Raw genomic sequence first — 12,234 nt, 5'->3', positions numbered from 1 at the left:
TGTTAGAGTGACAGCTGATGGAGAAGATGTTAGAGTGACAGCTGATGGAGAAGATGTTAGAGTCACAGCTGATGGAGAAGATATTAGAGTCACAGCTGATGGAGAAGATGTTAGAGTCACAGCTGATGGAGATGATGTTAGAGTCACAGCTGGCATAAATTGTGAATGAAGGGAAAGAAACAGGAGGGAACAGAAAATACTGCCAGTTCCCAGGGGGTGAAGGTCATAAAGCCCTCTCCTCTGATTTATGATTAATACACATGTTTCTAAAATGCAATCTCCAGAGTTTCAGGTACAGTAACATGATGGAGGGAGGGGCAGAATAAGCTGTGAAGTTTGTTATAAGTGAATGGCTGCTCTTGGAAAACAAGTTCTAACATGCAGACCTAAGGGTTTGACAATGTACCAGGCATAGAAGTAGGAAGCTTCAGGTTACAATGAAAAGCTGATACCTGAGATTATTTTACTATGAAGAAAATAATCTTAAGAATTACACAAGGAAAAACATATTTCAGAAAAAAATCAACAAAATCACAGATAAGCTAAAAAAAAAAACAGTTTTTAAAAGCTGTAAGTATATTTTTTAAATTTCCAAACAATTCACAGAATATTTCTGAATCAATGAAAATAAATCTCCATCACCTTCTACAAAATATGCCAAACCTTAGTATAATGTATATATTATATGCAATATATATTACATATATAATTATATAGTAGAATGACATGAGGCACCCCAATTCCTGAAGGAAATGAAAACAAGCAGCCTACATTTCTTTTAAAAGGGAAAACTATTCTTTTCACACATCCAAGAACATGTACAGAGTGGGCCTTCACAAAGCAAGGAGGAAATATCCCACGTAAAAACGTCAGGATTCCCTCATATGCCCACCGATGCCCAGCTGCTGAGACAATTCTGCCTCTGTCTGGTCAGTGTCCCTGTTTGTTTGTTTTTTATCAGTAATTTAACTAAGCAAGATGAATAAAGGAAGCTGCCAGGAATGACTACACTGGTTACCTTGGAAGAAATTTGGTGCTACCAGCAGAAAACTGTGACATCCCCCAAGACAGGTGAGGGGACAGCTGAGAGAGGAATGAACAGGCAATAGGGAGAAGGTAGTAGAGAAATTTTGCATAAGCAACGCTAGTCTAGGAGCTGTGGGACGCTGGGCAGGGGCTGAGGGAGGACCTCATTTTGTTTCCAGATTAGGATTTCTAACAGACTGTTATGTTTTCAGATTTTTATAGTATTAAATTAATGAGTCTAAGAACTAGCCGAGCTGTGTCACATTCTCACCCTGTGTACCTAGGTCCCTCAATGAAAACATGGTGGCCAATGTTCCTATTCCACAAACCCTAAATCCTGACCAACTGCCAGCCAAAGACAACATTAACCCAATTCTCTGAAAATTCTTATAAATATTACACATATTTCCTGAGCTTCCAGGATTTAAACGTCCTTACATTTCTCGAGAAAGTACACCTTGAATAGTTCCAGTTTACCTTCCTGATAAGGCCCACCACAAGAAGACCCACAGAGTCTTGGGTGCATAAGGGGCTCACAGAGACTGAACCACCAACCAAAGAGTATACACGGGCTGAACCTAGACACCCTGCACATATGTAGCAGATGTGCAGCTTGGTCTTCATGTGGTCCCCTAACAACTGGAATGGGGGCTTACCATGACCCTGTAGCCTACCACTGGATCCCCTTCCCCTAGCTGGACTGCCTTGTTGGGCCTCAGTTGGAGAGGATGTGCCTAGCCTTGCTGCAACTTGATGTCCCAGGGTCGGGTGGTACCCAGGGAGGGCTTCCCCATCTCTGAGGGGTAGAGGGAGGATGGTTTTGAGAGAGTAGGGCTAGGAGGAGCAGAGAAAGAGAAGGGGCTGCAATTGGGATGTAGCGTGAGTAAATAGACATGGAGGAAAAAATGACCCAAAAGGTTAGTGATGCCGAACCAGTGCACTCATTAAGCTGTCTTCGCTCACACTTGCAGATTTGTATCGGTTTGATCCTAACCTAATCATACAAATTGAGTGATGTTTATTATAATCTGCTTCTTGCTATAATGAGTTGTGTGGAGCCACAGAACTTAGCATCTACACGGTCTATGATGACGTCCATGGTAAGCTGGAGAAGACGCATCTGCAAGTTAGAAAACCTATTTCTCCCTCTGACTTCACCTTTCTCCAACAAATGCAAACCATTGTTGCAGTCGGTCTCACACGTGGAAATCGTGCACAGGGGATGTCAATCACCCAGACTTCCACAGAAAGAAAATCAGCATGGTTTTAAGATGCTTAACCGTTACATAAATTAATTAGCTTCCCACTCTTAGGACACAATTCAAATCAGTGGGTTTCCGAGGCCCACCCAGGAGCCGACAGCCTGTCCCAAGCACATCACAGGCGTGATCAGTAGTGGACCTGACGTCCTCCAGATGGTGGGGAGGGGTGCTGTTCTTGTAGTGCAGGCAGAGACCTGTTGGTGCCAGTCAGTCCTCATCCAAGGGGGAAAAGTCCCAGGCACTGTGCTTACAGCAGGACCCAAAGCTAGAGATCCAACGACCCTACTTCAAAACGCCAAGCATACATAAAAGCGAATAGGGAGTTGAAGCAGTTATCTGTAACAATAGATCTAGAGCCCTTAGTCTAAATAAACTGGTCCTAGAGGAGTTTGTAGAAGAAAGTAAAAGGGTGCTTCTTTACACAGCCTGGGATCAACCACAGAACTCTTCATGTAGTCCAACAGGGCCTCAAACTTGTAATCTTCCTGTCTCAGCTCCCAGATGCACCAAATTACAGAGCACACCCCCACAGCAGCAGGCTTAGAGATAGTTTGAATGAGAAAGCAACAACCCCCCAACTCTGTACCAACTCCCCCAGCCAGTCCCCCTCCCTCACCTCCTGCCACTGCAACTATACTGTGACTAGACTCTTGTGGCCCAAGCTCATCACCTCCTTTGCCACTGAGTCACATGGCTTGAGTATGAAGATTCAAATGAGGATGTTTGCTATAGGTGTTTCCACTCCCCAAGTGTGAAAACTCGTCTGAAGATGTACCACTTACTGCTGGGGGGGGGGGGGGGGGGAGGAGAAGCCCGAACGAGCATCTCCAGCCTCGCACATTAGGTCTGACAACAGTTCTTAGCATAACATTATAAAAACACTCTGGATGACCTGGTGTTTAAACTGCTTCCCAAGTACTGTGTGCTGAATAAACCTCTCTGAACTCTTCACACCACGGCACACGTCTTTCTCAAGATGGTCAGGCTACAGATTTTAACTTAAAGAAGTTAGGTCTTCCCAAAACAGTCACATATCAAATTTTAAACCTGAGAAATTGAAATTTACAGTTGGCTTCTCAAAATGACAACAGTAAAAGATTTCGTAACTTTTTCTTTTGGATACGGCCTCTTTTTTTTAACACACTCCCCCAAATTCTGTAAAATTATCTGCTCTTTCAAAGAACAGCAAGTAAAAGAAATATTCCAGATACTTTTCGGTTTATTTGTTGAGAGAGTCTCATTATGTATCCCTGGCTGGCCTGGAACTCTCTCTGTAGCCGAGGTTAGCCTTCAACTCACTGAGATTCACCTGCCTCTGCCTCCTGGGTGCTCAGATTAAAGGCAAACGCGGCCATACCTGCCTCATTTAAACTAATCTAAGCCATTGGTGGAATTGCACATAAGTAAACTTTTCTATGCAAATTCCCTGCGAACTTATTTCACAGAAACTTAACAAAAACTAACAGCGATATCATGGTCCCTGCCTTCTTTCTTTTGCTGAAGAGATGTTTATATTTCTGGGGCACTATTCCCCCATTACTGTTGTTGGTCACTCAAACAGAACCCAACTTTTCCCACTTTGGAATAGAACCAACTTCACAGAAGTTCTAAAGACACACCACAACTCAGTCAAACCCGACGTTGCCCCTGTCTGGTTCAAGAATTCAACCAGGACACAACTTTCTCCTGGGCACTGGAAAATAGAACCACCCTCTCTCTCTCAGCACATCCTTCCCAGGCCTGTAAGGAAACAGCCCTGTGGCCTTTCTCAAGACAAAGCCCTAACTCAGCTTGCTCTCCCTCCGCCTTTTCTCTGCCCCTCCAGTTAGAGGTCTGCCCTCTCATTAGGACACGCCTCCACACTCTCCGTTCATATATACTTCAGCTCCACTGTTCCTTGAGCTATGTAGGCCCAACCACCCTCAATGTAGATAATCTAAATTCTAGGCCAAGTCCAGATCGAAAGTTAACTTTGCCGTGAAGTAAATATTCCTTGATGCCGCTGGCAAATGTGACTCAACGTTTATTTGTTGTACCATCAAGTGTTTGTGCATGCTGACATTTTAAGATTTTAAGAAAATCCCATTAGAGCTACAGACAAACTTCATATCCTCACACTGTCTCCCTGCCCCACCCACCCACCTGATGCCCAAATGCACCCAGTGGTAGCAAAGGAAATACCTGAAGAGAGAGTTTTGTAGTGGCTCTACAGAACAGACCGTCTCAAAGATTGGAACAACCTCGGTCTAGTATTGAGTAGAAATCCTTCCACCCAAAGCAAAGACATAAATCAGGTGACTGCCTATGGGTGATTCTAGAAACAAAATCACCTTTTAAAAAGTACTGCCTAATAAATTCAAATCACAAACTATCAGCCAACGAAGTTTCATGACAGATTTTCCAACTTAGTTTAACGATAGATTTTTTTTTCCTATCAAAAACATTTGAGCTGTTCAGCATTTCAGCTGTGTTCAAGGATTATGAGAAACATCTACGAATTCGCTTATTTCACCTTTGACAGAAGGACAGGGAGACACAGGCCTGCTGAAAGCAGTGAATGACAAATTCAGTTTGGAAGCTCAAGTGCATAAATGCACACATTGTTATGTGACTTAACTCTGTGCACAGTGTCACTAAAAATATGCCTACTGAACTTCAAGACGTCTGAAACGGTCCCTGGTATCTTCATGGAAGGTAACAGGCCAGTTTGCTATGCTTCCTCCTATACTAGGTGAACAACCTAAAACTGGGGTTACTTCAAGATTAAGACATCGTTTATTCAAGTACGGCCATAAAAATGACTGGAAACCCAACAAGATATCTAGAGAGAAATACAATTAACCACAGCACACTCCATCACTACACTAGCACTAGCTTCATAAAGAAAAGCCTTCGGAACAAATTTCAGTAAACCTCAGCTACCAATTACTGAGACAGAAAACTTGATTCCACAGAACAATACACACACAAAGGCAGGATTGTAGAAAAGGAAATTCAGAGCCTGCTTACGATGATTACTGGAGGGGAAACAAAATGTTAAGAAAAAATGAAGAAATTAAATTTGAATAAACAACTGCTTTCAAGCTTGCTCATATTGCTACATTCTATGTATTTTTATAAGGCAACTTAGACCCTCTGGTTATGAAACTAAGTGTAAATAAAAATAAACTTTGCTTTCAGATGTAATCAAGAGGTTTTTTTTAATAAAATGAAATTTTACGCCTGTGTATGCTTTAAAGGTTATAATGAAGTTGCAACTTAAAATCTGCAAAAAAAAAAAAAAATTAATCAATTTAATTCTTTTAAAATCGCAAACTCCTTCAAGGCTTTGTTTGGTAAAGCTACAAAGTTTTCCTGGAGCCCTCTAGTAAGGGCAGGCGACTCTAAACACTATTTCTAAGTGGACTGGCAGCGGGAGTTCGTTCCGGGAAGTGGTGGCGGAAAGCGGCGCTGGGGTTACAGCACTGGGGACACCTGGCAGTCGCGGGCCTCCGCCACCGCCCCGGGGCAGCGGGTTCCCTGCAGGCGCCAGTGGGCTCGGTCCCCCCGGCGCGGCAGGACAAGCTGAGTTACTCACCGAGCAGCGACACGAGCAGCCAGGACGCCGGAGCGGAGCGCCGCCGAGTCATGCCGGGGCCGCCGGGGGAGCCGCCGTCCGCCGGGCTCCTGGGCGGCGGGGTGCAGCGGGGACCGAGCGGGACACGGGAGCGCCGAGGCCACTCCGCTCCGCCGAGGCTCGGGGCAGGCTCGGGCGTCCCGGGCTCGCCGGCCGCCGCGGCCACCAGCAGCCGCCGCAGCCACTCCCCCCAGCTCCCGCCAGCTCTTCCCCAGCCGGGGGCTCCGCACCGCCTGCCCACTCGCCGAGCGGTCTCCAGGGCAACCGCGGCTCCAGCGCGACGCCTAGTGGCCACCCGCAGAACGCACAGAACTCAAGGCTGACGCGGCCAGGCCACCTGCTCTGGTGCCCATGAACTCTGCAAGGACAGGTTGGACCTAAAACCCAAAGCGGCTTCCCTCAGATCTAACTCTTGTCTTTCTTGGCTGCAGTTTTCAAACAGTCCCTACTCTGACCATTTTAGCCTCTCCTGAAACCCATTTAATCTATCTGAAAGAACCTTAGGAGACTTTTAGGAGACATGGAGACTTTTAGGAGAGTTAGCCTCTCCAGGGGTAAGTTCCCTTATTGTGGTCCAATACAGAGTTGTCAGACCTGAAACCATATGCAAATAACAAAAAGCCGGATTGCATCTCCATAGACGGATGGATGGACGGATGGATAGGCAGACAGATAGATATGCATATATAGGCATATGTAACAAAAAAAAAAAAAGAGATTAACAACTTGAGAATGGGGAGAACACGGGAGGGGTTTTAAGAGAGGGTATGGCTGGGAAGAGATGAAGGGAGGCGACCAAAGGAAAGGCAAAAGTGATGTAATGCTATTTCAATTAAAACCAGGATGATCTAAAATGCCTGACCTTTCCGTCTAAGCCTCCCAAATCCTGGGATTACAGGCCTGCAGCCATGCTTGTCATCTTCCAATGTTTTAAGTGATTCCTCGCAAAGCTCACATTTCCTTAGACTGCCTTTTAATACTGAGTACTGTCGTGCCTTGACTGTGGCACCTGTGTCTTAGATGGACACTTTTACCTTTTGCTTATTTTCTGTGGTTACACTGAAGAGGCCTTCATATCATTTGAAATTCTTTTACTTATCTGAACGGCATTACCCGCCCTTCCTTTCCCAGTTTGGTTTCTGGTTCCTTCTATAGCCCAAAGTCATTTTCTGCTTCCACGCCCACACTGAGCCTTGGAGTTTTGAGGACCTACCTGCCCAAGAACCTCCCAGACATGAGATCAGATTCTGAACAGCCTAGATTAGAACTCCTGTAGCCCTTCAGAATTCTGAGCCCCCACACCTCACAGAACCAATTTTGCCAGGACAACTCAGGAACAATAGTATACTCAGAGGCAAGGCAAATGTAGAAAACGATGTTTTAAAAAGAAGTATATTTGCACAAAGATTTAAGGCTGTGTAGGAAAAACAAAAATATCAAGAAACTAGAATTATAAAACTAATTTAAATACTGAAATGTTATATTTTGAAGAGAAAAAAAAAAGAGTTTTAAAATGCCAATCACTAGAGCCCTGAGAGAGGAGCAAGTGGTTTTTGCAGAAGACCTGAGTTCTGTTCCCAGTACCCACGTGCAACCATCTGTGATCCAGTGTCCTTTTCTGATCTCTGAAAGAACCATGCTCACATGTGGTGTGTATACAACTGCCAGTCCAGCATGGCCTTGGTGGGGGCAGAATGACATGGTTCCTGCCCCTAAGACAGAGCCAGCAGGCATGGGCCTCCACCAGTGTCAGTGGCTGCTGTGGGCCTGGGGCTTGAATGTATAATAACATACAGATTTTATGTTCCTCCTTTAAGGAATGTCCTTCCTGTTAACATTAATGACTCCAAGATAATCAGAGACATCGAGAGTCCGGGAGGCAAAGGTGTAGGCTAATGTCTTAGCAAAATGGTAAAAGCCGGGACCTTCAGGACAGTCCTTAAGGCTGTGGAAAAGGACTCTTAAAAACATGGATTAGAAAATATATAATTTCTCAAATATGCAAAAATATAACAACGCAATATGAATTGTATAAGGGGCTTCCCAGATCTAAAGGGACAGAGGCAGCTGCACTATGAGCCAGCCTGTCAGAAAGATACTAAGACAGGCAGATGCAAATGCAGGCAGATTCCTGAGTTCGGGGTCAGCCTGGGACAGAGCAAATTTAGGTCCAAGCATGCTAGAAATGGTAACTTCAGGACAGCGTCACACCCAGCTAGCTTTTCAGTATGTGCTGAACAGAGGCAGGCAGATCTCTGATTCCTTACACAATGTTAAAAGAAAATGTGTGTTTGCTAAGAATTAAGGAGCTGGGGGTCACAGGACGCTGAGTCCCAGGATGATCAAAAGGGAACCTGGAGTCAATGTCTGGATTGGTATGTAAGATAAAAGACTGGGCTTATGATCTGCAGGAGATGAGCTATCCAGAAAAGGGTTTTAGAATGCTAAGAGAGAACTGCTTGCAGAGCTGTCTCAAAGAGAACAGAGAGGGAGAGGGAGAGGGAGAGGGAGAGGGAGAGGGAGAGGGAGAGGGAGAGGGAGAGGGAGAGGGAGAGGGAGAGGGAGAGGGAGAGGGAGAGGGAGAGGGAGAGGGAGAGGGAGAGGGAGAGGGAGAGGGAGAGGGAGAGGGAGAGGGAGGAGAGGGAGAGCGCGCTGTCTAGAGATCTTGAGAGAAAGCAGATCAGAGAGAAAGAATGCACAACAGAAGAAAACAGGCTGGAGAGCTGTTACCAGCAGAACACAGACTGCTAGCTTGGACCCATGATTTGACTTCAAGTGGTTTGTTTTCACCGCTCTCAGACACCCTTTCTTCAGAACCCATATCCAAGCCAAGGCTGGTCCTTGGCATTCAAGCATAAGACAAAAGACTCATTGGAAAAAAAAAAAAAAAATATATATATATATATATATATATATATATATATATAATATTTCAAATAATGCCAATAATTTTAACAGAGGTCTTATGAAAAGAAAATCTATTCTCATGAGTTGGGAATACCTAGGCTGTGGTCACACTTCTTATTATTTCTCTTTCATATTAATAAGAATTTCAATTTTCAATGTTAGTGTTATCTCTAGCTTATTCTCATCCATCTACCCTCCAGAGCAAATTCTACTCTTTATTTTCTCTGTCTAGTCTCTCTTTCTCCCTCTCTCCCTCTCCCTCTCCCCATCCCCCATCCCCCTCTCCCTCTCCTTTAATCTGACCCTGTCCTCCACAAGGCACAGAAACAATATAGGTAGAAAAGAAGCTATGGAGTGATCGGCACAACTCAGGACCATCCACTTTGCCTTGTCATAACCTGGAATTTAAATGACAAATATTTTTTTTTTCAGTTAAATAGATAATCTAGTTGCCTGTGCTTAAAAGTCCTGATAAAGCAAGTCGCTGGCTACACTCATTACACAAATGCAGCAAATATTAACTAAGCAGAAATGCTGTGTCAAGGCACTGGGTTGACGATTAAACAAAAACCATGTGGAGTAATTCCTGACCCCAGAGAAATGCCACTTGTACCTGGACTATATCTGTGCTATCACGACTCATCAATGAATAGCCTCTTTGTCGCCACAGCAAGTTACTGTCCCCCAGACAGGAGCCAGTGAGTCACTAGGACACAATGCTAGCAGTTTGGTGGAGGAGCCTTTGTAAAAGAAAAGGCTGTGCGGCTTCAGAAGGAGGGACAGTCAAATGTCTGGGAGACACAGAAGCACAGAGGCCAGCTGGGGACAGTGAACTCAAGGAACAGGCAGGAGAACTGCAGAGGTCACAAGCTGGACTCAAAGGCTCTCAGCTGTTCACTCCTCCAGGAACAAGCAAGGTGTGATCTTTACTTCACAGAAACACCAGTCATGGGCTCTGGATACATTTTTACTGAGGATAAATTTCGCCATGCTCTTTTATCCTAATCTGCCTATAACCAGGTAGGATTTCCTTAAATCCCTTAAGTATTCTGAGTGAGAAAGCAACAGACACATCAGATATTCGTACAGTGCTTTATGCTTCAAAGTGATTCTGCATATGCTCTCTGGTGTGATCATCACAACGCCAGGGGGTAAGGAAGGTGCTTATTATAACCCCTCGTTCAGACAGGAGGATACTGGGTCTCAAGGGAATCAAAGATGCTTCTGGGACTGCAAATACTAGGTGTCTTAGTCAGGGTTTCTATTCCTGCACAAACATCATGACCAAGAAGCAAGCTGAGGAGGAAAGGGTGTATTCGGCTTACACCTCCACACTGCTGTTCATCACCAAAGGAAGTCAGTACTGGAACTCAAGCAGGTCAGGAAGCAGGAGCTGATGCAGAAGCCATGTTTCTTACTGACTCGCTTCCTCTGGCTTGCTCAGCCTGCTCTCTTATGGAATCCAAGACTACCAGCCCAGGGTTTGCACCACCCACAAGGGGCCCTTCCCCCTTGATCACTAATTGAGAAAATGCCCCACAGCTGGATCTCCTGGAGGCCTTTCCCCAACTGAAGCTCCTTTCTCTGTGATAACTCCAGCCTGTGTGAAGCTGACACAAAACCAGTCAGGACACCAGATAGAACGAGAGCCAAGACTTCTAACATGTTCCCTATAGCTTTCCCAACTACATTAGGAAGTCATTTAAAGACATCACGGCATCTTATAAAGCTAGTCTGAAGAAGTTATCTCCCCAGTGTTTAATCCCTCTCCGAGATACCACAATCCTCACTACCACCCGCCTCCTATTGTCTGACAAAGCTTTTCTTGGGGAGATAAAACACATTCTTCTATTCACTGCAGATAGGGAACGTACAACCGAGCAAAGTACGGATACCACCAAAGTCCAATTTTGTGAACTAATGAGTTTTACTGGGTTACTTACAGGAATATAGGTGAGGGGTTGTGTACAGAAAAGACTCAATGACAGCTGTATCATCAAACTCCACCCCATCAACGGTGACGACAATTCACAAAGCTGGGAACCCTGGGGCACACTGCACAGCTCAACAGGTTGGGAGTGTCCTTTCCACGTGCCTCGGTTTGCCTACCCCTCTGCCAGGCCGCTCTTCTTGGCAGCTGGGCTCTGTTTACTCTGGAGGGAGAGGCCAGTGCATCTGGTCAGTTTCACAGAGTTCTTGAGGCTGGTTTTTATCTCTGGTTGTTTACTCCCTACTTAGGGAGTTCCCCTGCCTGAGAGAATGTTTTGATCCTGGAGGAGACTGTTACAGAACACCCACACTTTAGTAGCAAGCAGTACCAACTGGATGGGTCTGTGCTAAGGCAATTGTAGCCTGCCTAAGAAAGAGATGGAGATGAGATAGGCTGAGGAAAGGTACCCCAACCAAAGACTCTACTGTGGTTATAACAGCCTTCATGACTCAAAACATAGATGGCATGAGAATGGATTCAATCTCTGCTTATCCAAGTTTAAAGTTAACACTAGACAAACTTTTCAATCCATCAAAATGCGGGCCATCTCTTTCCAGGATCAGTTCATTCGTATTCAAGAATGGAAAATTATTTTTTTTTTACTGGCATAGGAGAAATATAATTAAGAATGAAAAAAAAGATAGAATTATAAAGCTTTCTAAAGCTATATATAAACTATTTTGAATTAGATATTTTAAAGTATCAACATCACAGATCCCTTGATGTGCATAAATTAAATATTAATTGCATTTAAATTTGGAGGGTTTGTATTTGTGGAATGTTCTGTACAGATGTTATTTTAAGGCTAGTAAAGAGCTGTTCGGGCCACTTATTCTGTAATTGTTTCGACCAGCTGCTTAGTGCCAGATGTTGTCTACAGCCAGGGTTGGTCCTTTTAAAGATAAAATAAGAGGATTCCTCACCTTATGAAGTCAGGAAAAAAATCTCTAAAATAAGAAAGAAATGGTAGAAAAGAAAGTGATGGAACTATCCCAGCATAACAGCAAGAAAGCCAACAAGTGTCCCTGCCTTGTATGCTGACAAATAGAACATTTAGCATCTCCAACATTGTCCTTAGAATCGAGATTATTTATAACCTACCTATACCTAGCTATACCAATAGCTTAAGTCTCTTACATCTGCTTCTACACCCACCCACACACACACACACACACACACACACACACACACCCTGCAACTCTTGCTGACAGGATTTACACAAAACTGAGTAGAAATCTCTCCTTCTGAACGTCTGGTCCCTATCATCATTGTGATGCTGACAATGGAAATATCTACAGCATCTGTATCCATTGGAAACCCCCAGCCCTTTGCTTTAAAATCTTTCCATCATGAACACATTAGTATTTAAATAAAGTCACTTTTTGTACTCAATTCAGAATGCCTCAGTGACTTTTGGAGACTTAACAAGAAAA

The 12,234-nt window shown here is 44.3% G+C and overlaps 1 protein-coding gene across 2 annotated transcripts in view; it reads right to left on the bottom strand.

Moving 5' to 3' along the window:
• The window catches only part of Igsf11 (immunoglobulin superfamily member 11), a 129,457-nt gene extending 123,366 nt beyond the window's left edge, over positions 1-6,091 (bottom strand). The window contains exon 1 of one of the 2 annotated variants that reach the window (XM_029544267.1): positions 5,866-6,091. In XM_029544267.1, the coding sequence (XP_029400127.1) occupies positions 5,866-5,917 (52 nt within the window). In that variant the 5' untranslated portion in view covers positions 5,918-6,091. The remainder of the gene's footprint in view (positions 1-5,865) is intronic. The other variant, XM_021209648.2, reaches the window with a different exon arrangement.
• Positions 6,092-12,234: the final 6,143 nt, after the last annotated feature.

This window comes from Mus pahari, chromosome 12 (genome assembly GCF_900095145.1).
Source record: "Mus pahari chromosome 12, PAHARI_EIJ_v1.1, whole genome shotgun sequence".
Taxonomy (NCBI): domain Eukaryota; kingdom Metazoa; phylum Chordata; class Mammalia; order Rodentia; family Muridae; genus Mus; species Mus pahari.
Note: the sequence above shows the minus strand (reverse complement) of the source record. Positions and strands in the feature narration are given on the sequence as shown.